Source organism: Poecilia reticulata, linkage group LG16 (assembly GCF_000633615.1).
Source record: "Poecilia reticulata strain Guanapo linkage group LG16, Guppy_female_1.0+MT, whole genome shotgun sequence".
Lineage (NCBI taxonomy): Eukaryota > Metazoa > Chordata > Actinopteri > Cyprinodontiformes > Poeciliidae > Poecilia > Poecilia reticulata.
Window position 1 is genome coordinate 2,763,510 of NC_024346.1, and position 24,091 is coordinate 2,787,600.

The following is a 24,091-nucleotide window of genomic DNA, read 5'->3' on the forward strand; positions in this document are numbered from 1 at the left end:
CTGTGTGCAGAATGTAAACAAAGTGAGCACGTGGGGCGGCTGTCAAACAGAAGCTGTGTATCTACTGCTTCAATTTATTTTATCTCAAGTAAAAGTATCTGACCAAGAAATTACTCAAGTAAGAGTGAAAAGTATTTTTGTAAAAAAAAAAAAAAAAAAAAAAATTAAAAGTACTGTGTCAATATCAATCAGACGGACCAAAATATAAAGTTATGTTTAAGTTTTGGTATTTTAAATACCTGAATGAAAATGATTCATATAAATGACATAATTACAAAATTTGACAAAAGAAACATTTTCCTAAATCAATTTCTTTTAATGAAAATACCTTATGAAACAAAACTACAGATGTGTATCTGTGTCTGGTGATTTTTTTGTTTAAAACAAACTTTTTTCTCATTCAGTGAAGTAAGTTACCGTGGGGAGATCCATCCATCCATCCATCCATCCATCCATTAATTTTCTTCTGCTTATCCGGGGTCGGGTCACGTAGAGTATCCAGAATTTTTATCCAAGTAAGAGTAGTAATACTCCATAATACAATTACTCAATCAACAGTGAAAGTCTGGGCCTCCGTTCTTAAGCTGCTGCCCCCGCGACCCGACCCCGGATGAAGCGGAAGAAAATGGATGGATGGATGGAAAGTAAAATGTACATTGTAGTAAAAATACTCCTAAAAGTATATCTTCCAAAAGATTACTCACATAAATTTTACTAGTTATTACCCAACTCTGTGTTTGTATATATGTCAGAATATTTGGCTTTTGGGTGGACTTTACAGGTAAACTTAATGTAACCTTCTGAATTGGCACTGATGTTCATATTTTGACATTATGAGGCCGATACAACACCTAACAACAGTACACCAAACATTTCAAATTCAATTTTGTTAAGAAAAGATTTGTTCCAAAGGGAAATTAAATGTTGTCATAACTCATCTCATCCAATTATCTTCGAAGAGTTATTGTTCAACAGTAACATGACTTATTCCTCTTATTCAACTCAATTCAGAAATACTCTATTGCGAAGAAAAATGAAATGTTGTAACTCATATCATCCAAGTATCTCCAAAGTGTCGTTGTGAGTGGTGATTCTGCGGGCAGGAAGGACCTCCGGCAGAAGTCTTGCAATGTATGACAGTCTCATACTGGAGCAAAAGAGAATCACACACAGACAAACATTTGTTTATGAAAACATTTATTGTCGGCTAATGAGAGATCACATGTATTAACTATTACAGTTCAAAAACAGATGACCCCACTTTTTATCAGCTTTTTTTGTTTCTGACATCAGAACAGAGTGAATTGATCTGTTATACATCCAAAATACGAGGAAGAATGACAGTTATATCGATAAATAAAACATTAGCTCCTAAAATTCCTACAATTTTTTTTTCTTTTTGGCAAAGTGCTGTATTATTCCAGTAAACTACATAAAAACAAACATATCTAACACTCGATGAAAAATGAAAATGCCACAAGATATTTTTCACACTTAAAATAAAAGGAGAGAGAAAAAAATGATTTGCTACATTGTCATTCTGTCAAAGTTGTACTCAGGCTGGGCGGATGGTGGCAGCGAGAGCTGGAGCCTCTTCAAAGTGATGCATAGTTTGTTTCTGATGTCTGTGTTTTTATCCATTATGTCCAATCAAAACATTAACAAAAAAACAAAAAAAAGAGTTCAAGTTCTTCATCGATGCATTGTCATTACAACATTTCAACCTGGAAGGCACGTGATCCACAAATTTCAAGGCATTGAACAAAAATACTAGAAATCCCTGTTGGTAATAAAAGATGAGTTGAGCTCGAAGATTTAAGCACAGATAAAACATTTCAGGCTTCTGCCAGCAGGTGGAGCCTTAAACGTCGACTCCAATCCCTTCTTTCTTTAAACGTCATCTTCTTCAAAAATATCGCAGTAACACAAAAATAACACCAAAAGTGAACGCAAAGGTTGAAAAGTCAAGAGTTAGTTAGCGCAGATCTAAAAGACGAGCTTACATAGGCTAAAGGCAAAGTCCACCATTGTAATATGTACAGCAAACCGTAGACACTCAACATAGATACACTCCTATCAAAAACAACCAGAGATCCTTCACCACACTGCAAAAAGTGTTCTGAGTTTGTTCAGATTAAAATCTTTAAAAAAAGAAAACATACTCTATCTGAACAAGTCAATGGTAAAAAATGTTTTAAGTACATTTTTAAAATTGTTACATAAAAGGCATTGATCTGCATCAAGATTGTTCCAGAAAATGCAAAAAACAATGGTGTGTAAAACTTATAAGATGCAAAGTTCAAATACATTGTCAATTTAGTTGAATAAGAACAAAATACATTTTTATAAAACTTTAAACATGGAGATTCTGACATGTTAAGAGAAAAAAAAATAACATTAACTTACAGTTTTTTGGACGCAAGAGCCTTCCATATGTTTTGTTTGTATAATAACTGTTTCTTTCTGCAGTGCGGGAGCTCATTCTGGTTTCAGCTTTGCTTACAGCAACACATTAAAACGTAAAACTGTCTGCTATTTCATCCAAAAGCATTTAACAAACATTTCAATAATGCAAAAACAGAACATAAGTATTAAACAGTAGTGAAAGATTACAGATTGCCGCTACTTTCTTTTGGTTTAAATATCAGCTGAACAAAATGTAACTATTATAGCATAGAAATTAAAACAGTTGAACAAACGTTAAGTACATTTCTAAAACCAAGTCCGGTACACTTGAGCAAAAAAAAAAAAAATATTAACAGCTCTGAAAAGACAGTTTGTCCGTATCTTGATAGATTCCCAAAAGTGGGTGATGGTTTGTTTTCACAAACCAGGGTCTGAAAGAAGCTTTAGAGACACTAATCTATCAGGTAATTATTTCTCACACGCATTTCAGAGGCGGGAAAAAGTCCGAGCGCGTTAAAAGAATCATCATCCGTCAAGTAAATCTGCATTTTCCTAAAGTGTAAAAGGTGATTGGTTGTGACCCTGAGAAGTGGACTGCAGATTTATATCAGAACAAACAAGAAAAACAAGTCCTTTTCCATTATCTTTTCTATTTTTTTCCAACATCGTGATACTAACACAACATTACAACCATGCAACAAACAGCACACTCATTACCAAACATACCAAAGCAAGAATCCATCGATGCAAACAACTTCATACTGATATGTAATTTGCTTTTTTTTCTAATTTGGAAGTATATATATATATTTTTTTTTACATACATGTTTTTTGTTTTTTTTTTACATTTCTATTCATCTCAAAGCTACCATTAAAACAAGGCATTTAGTGATATTGAACCCAGTCATTTTAACTACTTGTATTTATTTTTTTCTTCCAAAAAAATACGGTGAAAAGCGATGAACTGAAAGTCAGAAGCAGGTTCGGTTGGCACAGCAGGAAGTCCTGAACTGAGCGAAAAATAGTGGTGCTAAAGATTTCAAAAAGGCAGTAAATAAAAGAGACAAATTCCCCTAGGAAGGCTCTTTAAGTCAATTAAATTCACACTCATTGAAACTAGAGTGTGTTTGTAACAAGGAAATGAGAACACAAAGAAAACCTGAGATCAAGTATAAATGTTGATCATCTCTAAGAAAAAAAAAAAAGAAAAGAAAGAGGCGATAGTCCAGGGGTGTGCTTGAGGATAATTTTGTTAAAACTTACAACAGTCTACAGTTTCACAGGGTGATCTGTAAAGTAACATCCTAATGTCTGGATTTACTTTAGGTTTGTTTAATGAGAAGTAAACAGTAAAAGTCCTGTAGAATTTATTTATTTTTTAATCCAGCAAGAAAAGAAATACCGTTAAAGCCTCCTCAGAGAAGTCCTGCACACAAGACCTTAAACCAGAGATGCACAGAGAAATCAGCCGTGGACCAAAACCCACTAATTTTTAGCTTGACTAACCCTAGATTGACAAGAAACTGGCCAGAAACTCAAAAATCCAATAATTTTTCCAATCAGTTTGCTGCCTGATAACACTCTTCAGATTGGATGTTGTTACTGAGTAAAAAAAAAAAACTGAGTGAGTTACTGATGTAAGAAGCTATTTAAAAAGAAACGAGATTTTCTGCAACATGCTGGAGTCATGTTGAAAAGCATTAATGCGCATTGACAAATACTTGTGGTGCATTCAGGGTGTAAGAGAGAGCAAGACCTGAAGAAGACACCATGTACGTCATGTTTTAACCTGCTGACTGGTAATTCCTGCGTGTCGGTTTTGAAAATGATTGTAATCTCTTTGTTACATTTTTCAGGGAAAACAAATGGATATAGCGGCTTTAGCTAACAATGCTCATTGTTATTACAAAATGTCAAAAACAGTTTTAAATGTAAACGTCAGTGGAGAGCACGCTTCCACTGATCCGCTAATAGCAGAGCTATTATTTTGTTTGCCAACTTGGAAAAGCGCTTAGCCCAATTAACTTCTCCGGAAAAAAAAAATAAAAATTCTGGATAAAATCTAAAGCGCTAATTTACTTTTAGTTTTTGTAAACTTTCAGTTGAGTGAAGCTTACCAAAATAAAAGAATTGAGTCAAAGACAAGATGTGGTAGGTTGACGCAACAAATCAATGGTGGTTAGCTGAAGGGATTCAATTTAAGCTCTCCAGATCTCCTAATATTAACTATGATAAATTATCGTTGTTTTTGAAGAGGATATTTGCAGTTTGACATTTTACAAAACCCAGAAATCGGACCACAAAATTCTGATCAATGCATCTCTACACACAAACAGCTAATTATAAAGTAAATGTTGAAAGACTCAGTAATTTGGTATTGCACTTCACAAAGATATCAAATATGAACTCAAATTGTTTTAACACTTCAAAAATAAAATGCCTCCTGCCTCCTTGTAAAAGAGCTAAAGTAAAGAAGAACATGTTGCTGATTATAATAGTGTGGATGAAATGAGTGGAAATGCCCCTTTAAGGATTTGTACCCAAACTGTTTGAAGCTTCATCCTGACAGTACTGCAATGATTAAACTGAAGCACAGCCCTGCTGGACTGTACATATTCAAGTGATTTAGGATCTGCAATGTCTCCTGCTGCCTTGACAAAGTTACCTGTACGTTCGCAGGCAACCAAATCATCACCTTGTGAGTCCCTGAAATAACACCACCGGACCATCCTGCCACGCTGTGAACCTGCCTCTGAATAAAGTGACCTACAGCATTGTTTCTACACTTTAAGTTTCCCATTCAGAAACAAAACAAAGTGAGAAGAAAAGAGAGTCATTTTGACACCTCTTTCTCTCTGATTGGATATAAAGTAGTCAGAAATGGTAAGGAGAACATGATGAGCTTTTTCTGCATCCCTTTCTCTTCTTTTCAGAAAGAATACATAAAGAGAAGGGCGACAATGAAAGGAGGGGAAGTGTTTAGAGTAAAAAAAAAAAAGCCAGCTACTTTCCCCATCTCCCTGTCCTGTAAGGTTTTCAAAAGGATCAGGCGGGACTGATGATGTAACTGGCTGCTTGCTGGTGTTTGCTTCTGAATTATAACAATGAAAAAGAAGTGAGAGTTTGTGAGCGATTGGCCGGTGTTGACATTTCCATCCTGACTAATTGTGATGCTGCTGGACTCCATCAGAAGTTGAGGTGCCTCTGGGTGGGCTGGTGCAGGTGGAAGTGGAGGGTGCCGGGCTTCGTGGGGCGCAGCAGGTTGAGGCGTCGCAGGGCCTTGCGCGACAGCAGCTGGGTGCGTTGGGTGACGTTACCCGGCCGCTGCTGCAGGAGTCCGGGTTTGGTGGTGAGCGCTGCAGCGTAGCAGGTAGAGTGCAGGCTGGAGCGGCGCTGCACCACCTCTGGTCTGTAGGAGGCAGAAATGACAACAACAGATGAGAACGGTTCATCACTTTCTTAGTCTTAGCTAAAATATAAATTATTACCTGAATGACACCATCATGTCTTAAATTTCTAAACATTATAATTTGATGAAAATCTCAGAGTTACGTTCTCTAGGGGAAACACATGGTTGTAGCAGTTTTTTTGAAAAATCATTTCTGCTTGACTTAATATCAATATCCAGAGCTGATCTGCTGATTGATTTTTATATTAACCAATTGATAATGGGATGCAAAATAGGACATTTTTAAAACATGAATTGAACCAGGGAACTAAAATTATGCAATTTGAGGAGTTTTGAATAGAACACATTTACAGATAAAGAAGGGGTTTTTTTCCATCTCAAATGCAAAATGTACATATTTTTATTCAGATTTGGCTTAATTACTGCTCTGATTATGTTGTTCTTTCAGTAAATTGTCTTTTTTTGAGTCCAGTTAACGATTAATCATTACTAAATTAGTTTCGATTAATCCAATTTATTGTCTCAGCCCTACTTTAGATGCCTCCTCAGCATGTGATCAGGTTCTGGAGAGGCCCAGTAAGGAGCATCTAAAGGTCATGGGATAGTGACCATCAATGAGAAAATCCAGAAAAATTCAAGGGACGTAGACACTTGTTTATTCATTATGACTGAGTGAAGACAAACTTCTGTTAAATCAGAGATCATAAAAAAACATTCATACCTATGTCGAGGTCCTTCAAGCGTGGGTCTTGCCTTCTCTTTTCCACCTGCAGGTGTTTGGTTTGCAGACGGATTTCCAGACAGGAAGTCCATTTCCCGGTCGAGCGTGTGGTGTGGTATCGGGTCTCGGGCGAGTCGCGGCGGGCTGTGGTGGGCGTAGACGGACATGCTGGGGTGTTCGATCAGCAGGTTCTCCAGCGGGCTGGTCTCCAGGAGCACCGGCTGGCCGCCATGGCCGGTGAAGCAGGGGGGAGGAGTCACGAACCAGCTCTCCTCCAGAGAGCAGGCGTCCAGACGCAGGAACCCGCCTTCCTCCTCCTCCTCCTCGTCGTTCCCATCTTCATCGTCCTCCGCGCCGCCGTCCGGGTCGGTGTCGGCCATGGAGTTGAGGGAGGTGCAGGAGGGGTAGCGGATAGAGGGGCTGGCCATCGGAGAAGGGATCATCACCAGGTCTTCCTCCTCCTCCTCCTCCTCCTCTTCGTCTTCATGAGGGATGATGGTGGAGTCAGAGAGGCCGTCACCACAATGACTAGAGCAAGCTTCAGCTGCAGAGGAGACGCAATTATTTCACACATAAGTTCAGTAAAATCAGAAGAAAAAAAATAAAATTCTGTTCATGTTTTTTTTTTTTTTATTTCTAATGAAAATATCTGCTTTAATAATAACAATAATGATGATAACACCTAAATGTGGTTTTGAAGTACAATTGTTCTGTCATATTTGTCCAAAGAGGTCTTTGGCATGTCCAAAGTGTGGCTTGTAAAATAAAATCGACTATTTTATTTGCACTAAGTTAATTATTATTATTTCTTGGCCCAGAAGTACCTTTCACTCTGTGATTTAACACTACACCAGCCCTCCAGCAGGTGGCGCTGCACGCCGCCTATGCAGCAGCTGAACCATCTCCACATGTAAACAATCATTTTGAGAGTCACAGTCAGGCCAGCAGACCAACATCTCCTCCCTGCAACCGAAACCACAACCTGCACATGTTTCTGTTTGAGAGCAAACACAGCTAAGACCTGCTAAACCCGTCTGAGAGTCTGGGAGCAGGCTTCATATCTGCTCCAAACCGCCTGATCCATGTTTCCTCCACAAACTGCTGCCAAAATAACACACTGAGCATTCTTGTGCTCGTAAATCACCCGCAAACGCACCGACATCCTGCACCGCAAGGTGTCTAGCTGTGCAAAAGGGGAGGCTTGCTGAAAGCTACAGATCAAGGGGGGATCGGCCTTGTTTTTACCCCACTTCAGCTTTTAATGATTGACCAAGAATCAGGAAGTTCTGAGGTGGAAACATGATCTAATGAAAGCAGGCTGGATGTTAAAAATAACTGTGTTGACGAAGCAGATGTCCCAGTTTGGGTCTGGTTCTGTTTATGGAGAGACTATTTTCACCAGCGCTCAGTAAAGATTGTAAATAACGAAACATATTTGATCTTTATCCGACACCTCGGCGTGCATACCAAACACACATGCACCATTATAGGAATGGCTCAACTTGAAGACATCTCCATTGTGTCCCCGCCCTGACCTCTGGGCTCTTATTGTGCATGCATCTCAATACAAAACACTAGTGAGTGTCTGGCTGCAGCTCATTTCCACACGTGACACGAACGCCACTCCTAAGAGTTCACAGAGGCATTCTTGTTTACCCACAGCAGAACAGAGAAGTTGCAGCGTGCTGACTCAAAGTCCGAGAGCTGATGCACGGATATCACAACAGCTCAACGTTTTAACGTTCTCCTTCTGAATCCATCTACTCTACTGAATCCATCTAGCGGAGGCTTCATGTGTGCTGGGTTAACGGGGCTCAGCTGGGAGAACAAATGAACTCGTTGACCCGTCCAGTCCTCCTCCTCCACAAACAAAAAGATGCTCAGAGTCTGCAGGTTTTTATGGGGCAAAGCTCTAACTTCACTGGAACACATTGTTAAACGCTGAGTCTCTGAACTGTGAACTGTTGGCATGACTGGAAAGCTTTAATACCACATATTCAGACATCTACAGTTAGTACTTTCATGCTTAGCTAATCCTGTGCTTTTTTTAAACAACTTGAGTCACACAGTGCCATTCAAAAGTATTCTTTGTCATTTAGTGTACTTTAGTGGTGGTGTGTGTGATGGGCCTACACAAAGTAGTGTGTAGTTGTGAAGTGAAAGGAAATGACGAATGGTTTTCTGGATTCTTACAAACAGATAAACAAATGTCTATGAACAGCGAATTTCAAGTCTTGCCATAGATTCCCAATTGCATTTGACTGGACTTTGACTAGATCTTTCTAGCACATTCTTTGCTTCTATTGTAACTCTGGCTGCTTGGCGGTTCCAGTTTTATGCAGCCTCAAACAGCCACACCACCTACAATTACTTTAGTTAAACATGTTACAGCAACGTTTAATTTCCCTTTCGGATCAATAAAGTATTTTTGAATTGAACTAAATGTGTGTTTAGGGCAGAACAATATTCACTTATAGTGTTAGTTCTTTTTAATAATTAGTTGATTTCTGGTCACACTGGATTTTCTTAGGGGTATCACAGTGAAAGTGGCTAAGTGCAAATGCATGCCACACCTTGCAGATTTTATGTGTTAAAAATGTTGAAAACCACACAAGATTTCATTTCATCTTTATAATTATTCACTACTTTATGTTGGTTTAGCAAATAGATCTGAAACCTGCAGCTCTGCAGCCACAAATGGATCTTTGGCTGAAAATGATAAAGAATCAATTAATGTTTTTAAATACAGCAGCTTATTCATGAAAAAATGGCATTGAAATTCCACAGCAGACTGACATAATATATTTTTAGATCTATTTAGATCGAAGCTATGCATCCACACTCTTCATGCTCTTTATAAAAGTAACTTTTCAGCAAGATGTAGGAGTTTGTTTTAAGTAAATGATTCTTAACATTGACAACAAATTATGAGTTCCACTATTAGATTAGTAGTACTAGTACCTTTATAAATCAATATTAAGGAATTATTTACTGAAAACAAGCCACTATCTCTTGCTGTTCTAGAACATAAAATCCAAATAAAAGAACACAACCTACAGTTTGTGTATGGATCACGAAAAGTCCTGAAAAACTTTAACCTTAAACCTACAAAACTGTGGAAGGGAGCCAGAAAGCAAACATGCTCACCTTCATAGGCTTGATAATTAGACAACTAGGGTCTATTTTTACCTCATTTAGTTCCTTGGATGCTTTTGTTTGGCCCGTTTACAGGTTCACTTCTCCATTAACCACCTGATGCCAGATATCCTCCATCACCCACCCCCCCGTCCTGCCTCAAATATTCACACGGCTGCAGAATCGGAGCCTGGTCAAGTCGTGGCTGGACGGAGAGCTGAGGTAGAACCCACTCAGATCCATTTGGGAGTCACGGCAGCGCGTCGCGTTGCCGTATAAAGCGTGGGTGACTTTGTGAACTTCTCTCTGCCTGACTTGTCTGTTTTGACTGGGATCTGTTTTGGTCTCAGACGGCTCTGGAAACTTGGCCGGACTTCTCCTTGCCATTACAAAATGCTGAAGTTAAACAGTATCTTTATTTTCAGCCTGCAGCTCCCTGTCAGATCGTCTTTCTGCACATTAAAAAGAACTCTTCCACACATCCCCTCAGCTTTTATTTAGCTGATTTTGACATATATTTTCTAAAGTTTTAAGTCATTTTCTCACCACACATATTGACATATTTAAAGCATCACTTTAAAAAGTTTGCAATCTTAGTTATATCAAATAGATGTGCCACAGAGTGCTGGTCAGAAATTTATATGCACTCATCAAGGGCATAGATTTAGTTGATTGGGGTTTTTATTGATGAATGTTTTTCATTGAGAGGTGATTATAACACAAGACAAAAATTTCGATAAATATAAAATAAAGCAAATCAGACAAACGACTATAAATTTACTGCTGCTTTTCTATTTTCTGTACATAATATGGAAGCTCAAATATATACATACACCTCATGGAAGATGGTCTCTGCTTTATCGTTGGTTTTCAACGACTCAGGAGAAAACATTTTGTCAGATGAGGGAAAAATTGATGGTGATGGTAGCATGCCATGGTTTTATTTTGGTTCCGGCAAGCATGCAACTTCTTATTGAACCCAACCAAACCCTATTAAAATGGGTATAAAACTAAAATCTGACACCGCTCCATTTTTGTTGTAATTGTTTGTGAAGAAGGTAGTTGCGCTCATTGTTTTCTTCAGAGGTTTTTGAGTCGTTTCCTTCACTAGCGCCCCCACAGGTGAAGGAGTGAACAGGTTTTCAAAGTATTTGGATAGTTTTACACAGTGCAGCGTGAAAACAAACCATGTCTACTGAACATGTAACAAATATCACAATTTTATTTCCTCATGGAACCCAGTCTACTGGACTATCAGGTGTGAAAACACCCAAAAAAGCCTCACTTGCCAATTTCAATTTTAGCTGATGCTGTTTTATTTTGCCTGAAAAGTTGATAAATAAAGCAACTAACTTGCTAAGTTGGCAACGGTGGTTGACGTCAGGTAGCCGTCTCTCATGGCAGAGAAAAGGGTCAGTGGCTGATTTTCAGGCCGTTGTGCAGGTAGATAATATAGGTTGCTCATGTAAGCATTGGCCAATCACCCAAAATTAAGGAAATCTGGACTAATTTATTCGTGCACCTCTACTTTAGATGCACCTTTTGAGCTCAAATACATCATTAATAGCTGAGAATTGGTTATATTCATGCCAGTTACGAGTGAATGCAAACCTCTGACATGTGTCCTACCAAATGTTTTTAACTGTGCATTGCGTTTACCCAGGTAGTTCACTAGGATCCAGTCTTCTTCATCCTCTTCCTCTGCCTGCTTGCCGTCTCCCGGCTGGCTGTCTCGACTCGGCTCGTTCCCGTCGTTTCCAAACAGAGTGCTGGCGAACCTATGGAACATGCTGGGATGTCCTGAAGGCGCGTGAGGCCAAAGGAGGAGCAGAGGGAGGAGGCGCGCGGCTCTGGGCGACGGCGGGGGGTCGGGGTTGTCCTTTTGGTCATCAGCTGCACAGGGCACAGCGAGTCGAAGGCTCCAGAAAGGTGTTAAAGTGCATCAATGGGGTGTGGTCAGGGATCACCTGAGGGCCAGCAGGGACATGCTGGACATCACTCAACGTTGAGTGCAAAAGCAAAGAAAGAGCCCTGAGAAAAGACAAAATGAGTTGTTTTAGTGACTGTTATTTGTATGTGTGTGCGCTTTTTTTTTTAAGTCAAAGGTTACAACAGATTAACCTAAATCTGCAGCAGAATCATGAGCAGGAACAAAGATGGAGGAGGTTATTTGAAAAGAATGAGAGATTTTTGTTCACACATAAAATATGGGTCAGGTGGGGCTTATGAAAGCAAAGACTCTATGCAGCTTGCCAAGTGATTATTAAGTTACCCGTAACCCTATCAAGCTCAGCACATACTCCGTATACTGTAAACACTCAGTACTGCAGTGCCTCTGAAATACACTGAGCCGGTCAGCATTTTCCCTGTCACAAAACGTTCTGCTGATGAGTTTTAATCTTCTGTAACTAGGAATATGATACAGATCTGCAGAGAATCCATATTCCATAACTGGCATCTGTGTTTACTTTTTGTTTGTCTAATTGCAAACATTAACAAATGCTGGTTTTATCCGTCCAGATTCATCCTTCGATGGCGCTTAAACAAGCAAGGAGGAAGCTAAAAACAGCCACATGAAGACGTTATTAACTGGCTGGTTAATATTTAGCAGCGGATGGACACTTATCAGTCTGTAAAGCGCATCAACTTATATGTGCTGTCAGGGCAGATGGATGCGAGCAGCAGCTGGGAAATATCTGATGGAAGCAAACACAGAGGAGCTCCTCTGTCTGCATCTTTTATAGCGGCTGGGACATAAAGAGCTGCAGTGTCCTCAGAGGACACGCAGACACAGCTGGCCGGCAGCCTGAGCTCTGGACTTCACATTAGGAAAGTAGACAAAATGAAAAGTGATCAGTGTAGCTGTGTCTCGCTGCAGCTGCTGGGGTAACGACACCCGCCGGCAAAGTGTTGGAGGGTTTAGCAGAACAATGCTGCACCTGCCCTTTTAACCCATGCCTTTGTCTCAGTTTGCAGTTTTAGTTGAAAAAATGTCTTTCAAACGCAGATCTTAATAGGAAATAATAAGGTGTAAAAATCCAATGAACAGAGTTACATTTCTCATCTTTTCTGTCTCCAACGCCAAATTAAAAAGAGCAACAACATTGGAAAAAAAAAATGTAAATTTTAAAAATGTAGTTATTGGTGTGTTTGATGAATCAATAAGTTTACATCAACACTGTAAATAACTAAATAAATTAAATTGCTAACAGAAAAACTCATGAATGCTGACAGCGGTGATTCCTGTGCAAGCACCTTTACTTAAATCACACACTCCTTCTGAAAAATATTCTAGATTTATATTAAATAACTTATCAAAAACATGAAAAACTAGACAAAATAATCATCTGATTACCCTTGGTTTTGTGTTTTATAAAAACCAAGGTTTTTATAAAACACATGTTATACACGTTTTCACATGTATACACGTTTTATAAATCACAGTCTCTGAACTGGAGAGGAATACTTTTGTTCAGGTATGACCAGATATTTCCACAGTCTAAGCAGCAATTACTGTCATTAACATTCTTTTACCTTAGCAAGGACATATAAATTAGTGTCTGTCTCTTCTAGTATATTATCACCAGACGTAGTCAGGGATATAATTTAAAATGTCATACATGTGCTGCTGCCTGTGACGTCTTACTGCCAGATTGACTTTATTATTAACTGAAAACAATATTTTTAAAAGACGTTGAAGTTGACAAGTAGGCACCCTATTAGCAACCAATCAAAGCTCTGTTGAAATTAACAAAAAAGTAGATTTTATTTACATTTGAAATATGTATTTGTAAATAATAGAGTGGAGTTTTAGCTAATAAAATGAACGTAAGCAATAAAACATATTGAAAGTGGTTTTGAACATTAATACTCTATTATACGAGGTGTACTTGAATGTATCATGGGGTTATCTTAACAGTTTACAAGCAGGGCATGTCTATTTAGAGAACTGACGGTGAAACGTAGCTATATAATGCGAATAATAACTTTGAACCCCAAATATCCGGTTTTTCTTCCAGCAATTGAAAGCGTGCCACCGTTATGCAGATCGGCTGTGGTGCGTTCAAAGAATCCCCGACGTGCTCGTATTTCCCAGCTATCCCCCTAGCATTGATCAAACAAGAAAAAAATCGAGCGTGGGCCGCAACGGCGAACAAACAAAGGTTTTAAAGCTGTCGCCATCCCCAACAGCAGGCTGATAATCCTCTTCTGCACCTGTTTCACCCCTACACTCACCCTCCCTGAAAGCAGCTACTTTTAATGTTAAATTCACGAACATATATAGCGCTTAACTGACTGGAACGATCATACAAGGATAGCTCCACCTCCATTTTCTTTTGACCGATTCATTTTCATAAACTGTTCTACTATCCCATATTCTGGTTGGCTTTATTGCATCTGACTAGCAATTCATAATATACAGATGGAGGCTATATAGGGTGTTCAAATCTGTCTGTCTGGGATTAGGAATGAACCACAATGGATGCCCCATAATCAGGGATATAGCGGGGATAAAACACAGATTAGGCATGTTTTAGTTACAAACAGGGATTTATAACCTCTAGAGCGCTGCAACAAAGTCAAACTGAAAATAAAAATATTACTGTTCGCCTTTTTCCCCGTTACCAGTATCACATGCTGTACGAACATGTTTTATTGTAAAAAAATAAATAAATAAAATGTTTTAAATAGGTAGATTATTCTGCCTAAACAAGGGCCGATAGCAATTAAAACGTATTTTTCTATTAAATAAGCCCATAAAAAATACAATTGAACAACATTTTTAAATGTGGTATGTTTTTGTGTGTTGCAAAACTAATCGGCTTCCAGCTCCTGCTAATGTGATTTGTCAACCAGCCTGCAGGAGGAAATAAAGTGGCCCAGGGGTAACGAGGAGCTGCTGCAGCAGCAGCAGCAGCAGCAGCAGCCTCTGTTGGGCGCTTATTCATGGTGAAGCAAGAGGAAGAGGAGGAGGAGATTGTAATTCTACACTCACAGGGCTGAACCGCCTGGTAAAAACTTTTCATCTTCTGTATTATGTAATAAAATATTTTCCAGAACACAGCACCCAAACTTGAATATATCATATGTAAAAAAAAAAAAAAAGCATTAAAAACAGCATTTTGTTTGAGCATAAGAGGAGGAAGACCAAGCTTCAGATGCCGATCAGAACCGTGGTCGCTTTGCAATAAAATCATAAATACGAGCGTTAACAAGTCAGTTATAATTACTCAACTGATAAAACAAGACGTCCATCTACTGAAATGCACATGAAAATATGATTAACACGAGGACACAAAAGCAAGAGACGCGTTAATGTTCACCAGGAGGAAAACAAAGAACCCACCTGCGGCAGAGGGAGGAGATGTAAACGACGGTTGAAAAAACAAATAAAACAAAAAAATCCTTAAAACGGAGGTAGATTCGTTACTTTTCGAAAAATAGAAAAACTTGAGCTTTCTTCGCGGAAGAAATAAGATATAAAAATGTTTAATTTACGGGCTGTACATGGGGAGTCACAGTGAGGTTGATCGTCTTTTCTCGTTTCAGCCCCGTTTCCTCGTCGGGTCCCTGTACTGCGACTTCTTTTGTTGTTGTTGTGGAGCTCTAACAGCTGATCGTCGTGACGTCACCTGGGGGGGGGGGGAACAACCCATCTTAGGGGCAAGGCCAGGAGCTGCTCATCCAATCAGAGCGCCGTACGAGCACTGTCACTAACCCACGTGACTCTGCTCCCTCCTTCTTGGAAAAAGGGGGAGAAAAAGAACATGACTGGGCAAAGCGCTCAGCTGAACGGAGCAAAAATGTTGGTTTCCCTCCCTAAAACAGGCAAATGTTACATAAACAGTCCCGCATCCGGGTTAAGCTGCAGAACTTCCCGTCTTATTAGCATCCACCCAACATATCAAACTCTTATTGCTGCAGTACCATAATACAGCACAAGTGTACACCCCAATATATCCACATAGTTTTAGTTATTTACAGTTTAAAGAATGTAAATAAATAGCCAAATAAAGTTGACTTAGTGCCGCAATTGTGTGGAACATCAATGCAATTATTGCAAGTACAAAGTGAAAAACTGCTAACATGCATGCTTGAGTATTTTTGACGATTTATTGTGTTTGTTCATCTTCATTTAATTGGGCTCTTTATCATTTTTAGCTAGTTATTAAGGGCCATTATGTATGAAGGCGTTTTAGGGGCTTTGCAGATGAAAAATTAAATATATAAAATTGGAGGAATAAATTATTGCCAAAAAAATCAAATATTTTCTGGAAAAAATGTGGCAATTTGTTTTCTAGAAAAATGTAGATTAATCTGAAAAAAAAATGTAAGCACATTTTCACATTTTTTAAAAGAATATTTCTGAGATTTTTTTTGTGGAAATGAACTTATTCTTTCCGTATCAATAGGGACCCCAGTTTTATGGGATTCTCAAATGATTTCCAGGCCAGAGGAGAAACAGGTTGCCTTCCCAATGGGACATGTGAGGAAAACCTCTAAACTGATGTGCTGTGAAAACCTCAAAGATTTATTACTGAACAGCTACAGATCTATAAACACAGCAGACAGGCCAGGAAAAAAGTTTTGGAGATCTGGATGAGATCTACAAACCAAAACATTTTCTTGACCTGTGAGTACTTTTGACTTGATTTTAGGCCATGTGACAAAAAGTTTGGACACCTCTGCTTTAGACTGAAAAAGATTTGAGACTGATGCGTTCACCTTCCAGCAGGACGACGACCCTGAACTTGCAACCAGAGCTACAACCTAATGGCTTAGATCGAAGAATGTAGATGTATTAGAATGACCCAGTCAAAGTCCAGACCTAAATCCAAAATGAGAATCTGTGAGAAAACATGAAAACAATATTTTCACAAATGTTCTTTGTCCAATCTAACTGAAATTATAGACAGAAATGTCAGTTTCTAGGTGTCAAAAGCTGCTAAAGACATATTTAAAAAACATTTTTGAGCTGATACATCTCTTTACCTAATGGAAAGTTAGACAGCTTTGTAATGCAAGGATTGCACAACTCTAGGGTTGTTTTGCATCTCTCCATTCAACTTTATGGGTCATAATGTTACAGGTTGGGATGCAGGTGTTCTGTCGTACAGCAGCGATGTGAATTTTCCCAGCTAACAAAACAGAAACTTCTGCAAAAACATCCATGTGGAAAAATTATCCCACGGTGTTGAGGCAGGATGGAGGAAAAGCTATTTATCCCACATTTTTCCATTGCTAAATAAGGAACACCTGTCCTCTCATAGCACCAAAACACTGATAAGATGTGCCCTGCTGCTCATTTCCTTTGGTGTTTTTTTGTTTTCCAGTGTTGTTACATCATCACTGTAAATATATTTCACAATGTTGTATAAAACACCTGTAAGCAATAAACTAAACATTTGAAATTAGACTTTTGAATGTCCCATAAGGACATGAAGAAGCATAAGTCTTGGTCTTAATCCAGACCTACACACTCCTGTCACCATACACTGGACCTTGTGCTGACATATGGCATTGAGTGTGAAGAAATAACTTCTCTATACTCATATCCCGTCTTAAAGGGAACCAAAGTACACTGCTCTAAAGCAATGAACTTTATTCCAGATTGTTTAGATCCTTCCTACGTCTGTAGTCCTTAGATGATAATACGGCTTGAAATTCTGCTTTATCAATGCCTGTTGAGTTCTCTGAAACCCTATATACCCCTACAGCAGGTTCTAGTACATTTTGTCCCTGTGAGTCATAAAAGTTATTGTTAAGATGGTATTAAACACCCAACGCACCCAACCCTTTGACTCATTCGCACACACTGTCCAGCTACCTGAACATGACCGACTAATCTCTCTGTAAAAATAGTTCCCAAGGATTGAAATTGTACATCACTTTTCTTTAAAGTCCAGGTAACTTCCTCATGTTTCAGAGATAACAAACTTAAGAGGTGCCCTTAAACAGGAGATACAACATTAAAGGCAGAAATGTCAAAGAGAGGGCAATTATTCATGCGCTTCTATGATCTGTTTGTTCCCCGTTTCTATTGTGATCTAATGAAAAAAGCAACTTCTGACCATGTGTGGAAACCTTTGCTCCTCAACAAGACAACAAATTTCCTATGAACCCAAACATAAAATTATTGCCTTTGTTTGCCACCTCTGCAGCTAACTTTAAAGAAAGTTTGCTGGATTTTTTTCTAAAGTCCAGCAAACTTACTTAGGTTTGTAGGGGTAACAAACTTGAGAAATATTCTTAAACAGAAGATAATATTGTGAAAATGTCAGAGATTGGGCAATGATTCATGTACTTTTACGATCTGTTTGTTCCCTACTAAGTGTTTCTTTTCAATTATTATCTAATAAAATAAGCAAAGTGTGATCACGTGTGGAAACCCTTGTTCCTCACTGACACAACAAATGTCCCATGAAGAAAAACATAAAATTCTCCGTTTCCTATAAGGTTTGGATCATTGCAGTTCCAGGAAATGTAAGTAAATCAATGTTCTGAGAAGAAACAACTATCTGTGTCATGAGAAATAAAACCTGAAGTACAGAACTTACATTCATCCGTCACAACAACGCAGAGTTGCGCACCTTCTGCTTCGCCTTATGTAACATGGCTAATGTTTAAAGTCTGGGTTGCACAACTCTGTTCGCCATGGTCAGATAGAGAGATCAACAACTCGTCACTGATGAGTCACGGGGGTATGCCGGGAAAATGTTTGTCTAATGGTGGTAATCTAAAAGTAACATTTGCTTGTTATTGATATAAAAAGGCTCCAGAGAATGTTTATTTGGCTGTCAATGGTTGGTGAAGAGCTTAAAAATGATTTACAGCCACCTCCTGAAGTCCTCGATATGATCCAAGAGGGGTCTTTTATGGAGTTTTCCAATGTCAAGTCGGTAAATGAATTACAGATCGACTTATTTCAAAACAAAATGCAAGCCTAAGTATGTAAATACAATGTATAATTTTAACTTATTTCCGGAGACTATAATTATTTTCTTCATCGTAGAGTTCTGGTTTGCAGCTAGAATCTAGTTTTCAACAGGTTTTCTTTTTAGCCACTGCAAGTTATTTTTAGTTATTTGGTGTAATGTTATGCATTGGACCTAAAATATCTATAACACAACATCAGGCTGCTGTTATCTCCTCCAACAGCTGACTGTTGCTATAGAGACATCAAGTCATCCGAGGTTCAAGTGTAGGTTTGCACTGCAGTTCAGGTCAGCGTGCCGAGAGGAATGTGGACCAGGTTGGGAGTAAAGCACCGGCCTTTGACAGCACAGCTACACATTAGAGCAGGGGGTTGAAGCTTTCTGCAAGCTGAATTTAATTCAAGTATACAAGGACATACTTTTACATCATGTTTCTGCTTTTCACAGCTGTAAATTAATAAAAACCTTTTTAAAAAGGTGTCAGCTGACCTTGTATAGGTTCAGGGTGGCATGTAAAAACCTGCATCCAGTGTTTTTGAGTGAAAAAGTGATCAAACTTTACTGGCATGCCTAAGTAAATTGATACCAACACTTCTCAAAGTAAGGTTTTCAGGCTAATTTTGTATTTAAGGAGGTCAATAGTCCTGGGGAACGGAAAATGTCCTTTTCCTGAAGAAGCAAAGCAGCTCTAGACCATTAAAATACCATCATGTTTGAAAATCAGCCTTATGTTGTTCTGAATGTAATGTAATGCAGAATGTTCAAAAATGTCCATTTTTGTTTCATCAGTCAGCAGAAAAACCTTTTCCTAAAGATTTTGGGGTTTATCAAGCTATTTTTTTTGCAAATGTGACATGGCTTTTTGTGTTATTTTGACCTGGTATTTCTCTCATGGATACCATTTTTGCCTAATATTATTGTTGTTTAATGACCTCTGACCTTAACTGACGAACGATAATTCTGCAGAGCTTCTGAAAACTCAGTTTCGTCATGCAGACTTGCTCAGTTTCACCACAGCTCTGATGTGGACAATAAAGATTATTAAACTTTAACAGGTGGAATGAAGTTTTGAACTGTTTTTGATAATGAAGGTACTTAGAAATAATTTTGTTTGCTGAGGTGGTTCTTGTAATAAAAGTTTTAGGGTTAATTTCTTTAAAAGTTAAAACGGTAATTGCTTTTTAGTCGGTGTGCAGCCCTCAATTGCCCCCGTCTGTGACTAACTGGATCATAAAATGTACATTTTGTTTGAATTTGTTCACTTCTTTAAGGCATAAAAATAAATAACTACTTCTACCCCGTATTTGTACTGGTTCGGAGATAGGGGAAAACTGTATTGTTTTTATCAGAGCAGCTGGATAAAGATAAAGTTCACCATTGTTTTGGAAAATAAGACAACTCCAGGAGTTGAGTGTTTGATAGCAAGTGGATTTTGGGTGGAGTGTCACTTGAAGTCACGATAAGCTTTGACACACAGACCCAGAAGTGCAAGAGCACACCCAGAAAAACGTGCAGTGAGAGAGGTGGAGGGTTTGATGAGCTGATATCTGAAACAGACGGTGCAAAAGCTGGACTTTTGGGAAAATAAAAAACTTCCAACTGTTCATCAGATCTATTTTTACTCCAGTATGAATAGGAAAATCCTTTCACCTTAGCCTGGAAAGTCTGGAGGGAAAGCAGAAAACGTCATCTGCTCCTTGAGTTGCATCAGCTGAGCTGAGCAGACAGAGAGGGCAGGGTGATTCAGCGACGCTATTGGCTCTCGCTCTGTCAGTCATTTTTCTGTGTTCGCTCTCTGCTGGCTGAACTGTTTTCCTGTGGCTCATAAAGCAAGTTAATAATAGAAGAATATAAAACACAGGCTGTTTCCGCAAGTTGATTCAGGAGGAGGCAAAGCTGAATGTGGGGAAAAAATTGTTAACAGCCTGCAATTAAATTGGAAAAAAGTTAAGACAAGAAACGTTTCAGGTTAAAATAAAGAAGCAGCAGCTCTGCAAAAAAAAGTCCAAACGATAGGAAACACTTATTCAGGATGCTTTTTGCAGCTGAGACAAACCAAAAATTTCCATCTGAGTAAGAACTGAGAAAGAGGGAAAACAACATTAACTACAATCAAAAGAAAAATTATGGACAGCATACAAATTGGAAAATAAAATCTTCAGCTGGAATTAGAGGGAAAGATCTGGAATAAAGTGTCTTTATTTGATTAGATCCACATTCCCCCCCCCCACTGCTAAGTTTCTTTTGACCCGGGATCAGAATGCTGTCAGGTTTTTGGAATGAAACATTGCTTCCTGTGCTGAAATGAGTTATTTGAAGCAAATAGTTTTTCTGTGTTAATCAGAGAAGAAGCAAAGCACATCTCTTGATAGAATTGCCTAGTCAAAGTCCAGTTCTAAATCCAACAGAACATTTTTCCACAACTTCTCATCCAGTCTGACTGATCTTGGGTTATCACCACCTGCTGAGGTAGTACCTCCATGTCTTAATAAAACATGCAATGAGTCTTGCTTCATTTACTTATTTAATAAGCTATATTCAAAGAATGTTTTTCTTAACAAAAAAAGAATTAAATTTTCAACATAAAAATCATTCTGGTTGTGGAATAGCTTGAGTTCAGAGTGGAAATATAAATATAAAGACGATTAAGAACAACAAATACATTATTTTAATGAGACAAAGAGGAAGAGGACATTCGAAATATAATAACAGATTTAATAACTGATAACTTCTGGGAAATGAGTGGGATCAAGTATACATTTCCTCCCTATGTTTTGCAACCTAAATCAACAAAGTTGGAGCCACACAGACGTTTTTTTAGCTTTATTTGTTTCACTATTACTATTACCAATTTTAATTTTTTTTACCTAAACCTGCTTTGATTTGCTTAGCGTTTCAAAACAAATTTGATAGTTATAATTCCCCCTAATATTAACAAAAGCAAATAAATTCAACTTCGAGTACAAATGATCTTGCGCGTGATGATACATCTTATAAGTTTTTTTAGTTTGATACAAACAAGGTTGGGCTTGAATTTAGTCAGGTGCCACAGCCAACAAGCAGTGAAGACAGTAAAGCACGGTGTTGGCAGTATGATGATGCATAGCCACACGTTGCTGGCAACAGGACAAAGTTGCCTCCCAGTATTGTACTACAAAACTATGATGTAGTACAATGCCGCCCTGCGAGCTTTTAAAGAGACAGAGCCAATAAATTCCTACAAAGGGCGGCAGAGAATACTTTAAAAGCCACCAAACATCTTTTGACTAATATGTCCAAGATTGTTTTCATCATGTCAGTTATAAGCAGATATAAGGCTTATAAGGGAAATCTTCAAAGACAACAGAAGCTGTTTTCTGAAAATAATGCCTTGTTTTTATGAAATAAAAAAAAATGTGATGAAGAAAAGGTGGAACGTGACAACATTCTTCAGCTCCTCCTGCATAGCTGAGCAGCAGGGCGACCGGTTCAGACAGATTAATACTTCATGGTCGATGTTTGCATGCAGGAAGTGGGGCAGGCAGCAGGGGAGAATACCTGCAGCACTGCTTCTGTCATGCATGGATTTCTAAGTTTTAAACTTTGTCAGGGGAAAGAGACTGAAACCCCACTGTTCAATGTTTTTATTTTAAAGATCTGTGACCAAAAATCAGCTAAACTGGAACATAAAAATTAAGACAGGCTAACTTTGAAGATCTTTACCTTCATTTTCTTTGCCAAATTAGGTTAAATGTCATAACGTTTTTTGTTTTTAGCATAAAAATAAACAAATCTGACTTTTATATAAATATCTAGTGCTGTGTTTGCAGTCCATAGTCAAGGTCAGAGGTTAAATAAATGGCATTTGGCAGAAATAACCCTAAATCTGCAGTCGCCTGTGGGTGAAAGTTCAGCGCACAAAAAATGTTTGCATAGTGGAGAATCGCCATGGTAACATGATGGTGTCGGAAAGTGTAAGATGGCTCCAGATGAAGCAGTCTGGAAGCTGAAGACGACAACACAATGACCACAGACATGTTTTATTAAATATTAAAATTAATGGGGGTTTCTGGTGACACCAGGACCTCAACCTGACCCAGTACATTCTTAACTTGTGTTTCTCAGCAGTTTGCAGAATTATGCAACATATAACAAATAACACAGACATAACCTGAAGATAAATACGTATGAATCATCTCAGTTTGTTTTCCTCGCTGGTCGCTTTGGTTCAGTGTAAAATAATTAAACAGGCAAAAATAGATGGTAAAGAATTATTACCCTTGTTCCATTCCTTAAAACTTAATTATTTTCACATTTGTTATGTTTTTTACAGCTTTTTTTTACGACATTCGGACATTTTTTTAATAGTTCCTTTAAAAATAAATTAGATTTCAAATTTTATCTGATGTTTAAAAGCATGAAACCAATGCAGGTAACATCATCTTAAGAGCCAGAACTTACGGTTTAGTTTCATTCAGGGCAAAAACGTAATAAAAAAATGTTTGTGTTAATTTTCAGATCATCTCTCCTGGAGGCAAACAAGATAGTTGAAACTGATGTCCTTGCACCAATGGGAAATCTGTAAAAATCATCTTAGATTTGCTATACTTTGTTTTTTGCTACCAGCAAAAAAATGAATCCTGAAATCTTTCCTGCAAACACTCAACATGTCAAGAAACTTTCATATTATGTTCATATTATTATGTTTGGCTTCATAAACTAGCTTCCAACTAGCAGGAACAGACTTCACAGAGTTCAAACTGAGCAAATATTTGAGAGGAAAACCAGACACTTTACTTGTTTGATGTATATAATAATAACTTACGGCTGTACTTTGAACATGGTTTGCTTTGTACATTATTGTCTTTTAGATAAAAGTTTATCAGATCAGACAGGAAACGGTTCCAACTTATAAGACACTTTTTTGCATTGTAATCTTAAATATATAGTAATTTCCAATCTATAAAAGATCCCAAAGTTTGGAAAAACACTGTTAATTTTTTGTTTCCTGGAAGTATAAAATATTGAAAATTTAAACATTTTAAATTCATTCATATATTACATTAGGAACATAAAAAATAATCTGCAATTACTGTAAAAAACTGCCGCTGTAAAAAAAAACAACAAAAGCAAAAAACATGGCAGGTATTTTAAGAAAGTTTGTAAGACACTTTAAAGTCCTTGAAACAATTTTTAAGGCTTGTAAACATCTGACTGCCAGTAAAAATACAGGTATTAATACTATCTATATTTTACTATTAGTACATCCTGTTCTAGGTGAGACTCTAGTAAGGAAGTAATTTGCTGCTTGTGTGATGAAAGCTGAGGAAGACGATGAGACGTTAGCATCCGTGTGTACAGGTTAGAGCTCATGCTTTCAGTTTTAAAGAGAGTTAACATTATCATACCTGGAGCTGACACACGAAACAAAAATCAAGCTTTTGTCACTTTCTATTCATTTTCAGGTTGAAACACCTCAACTTGAAACAAAAATCTTGAGCAAAC

At 38.1% G+C, this 24,091-nt stretch overlaps 1 protein-coding gene across 1 annotated transcript; it reads right to left on the reverse strand.

Moving 5' to 3' along the window:
• Positions 1-1,179: 1,179 nt before the first annotated feature.
• On the reverse strand, positions 1,180-15,098 carry tp53inp1 (tumor protein p53 inducible nuclear protein 1). The gene is given in 5 exon segments (XM_008430791.2): positions 1,180-5,815; positions 6,537-7,080; positions 11,331-11,580; positions 11,582-11,702; positions 15,019-15,098. Coding segments are annotated over 4 exon segments (1,050 nt in total). The 5' UTR covers positions 11,615-11,702; positions 15,019-15,098; the 3' UTR covers positions 1,180-5,592.
• Positions 15,099-24,091: the final 8,993 nt, after the last annotated feature.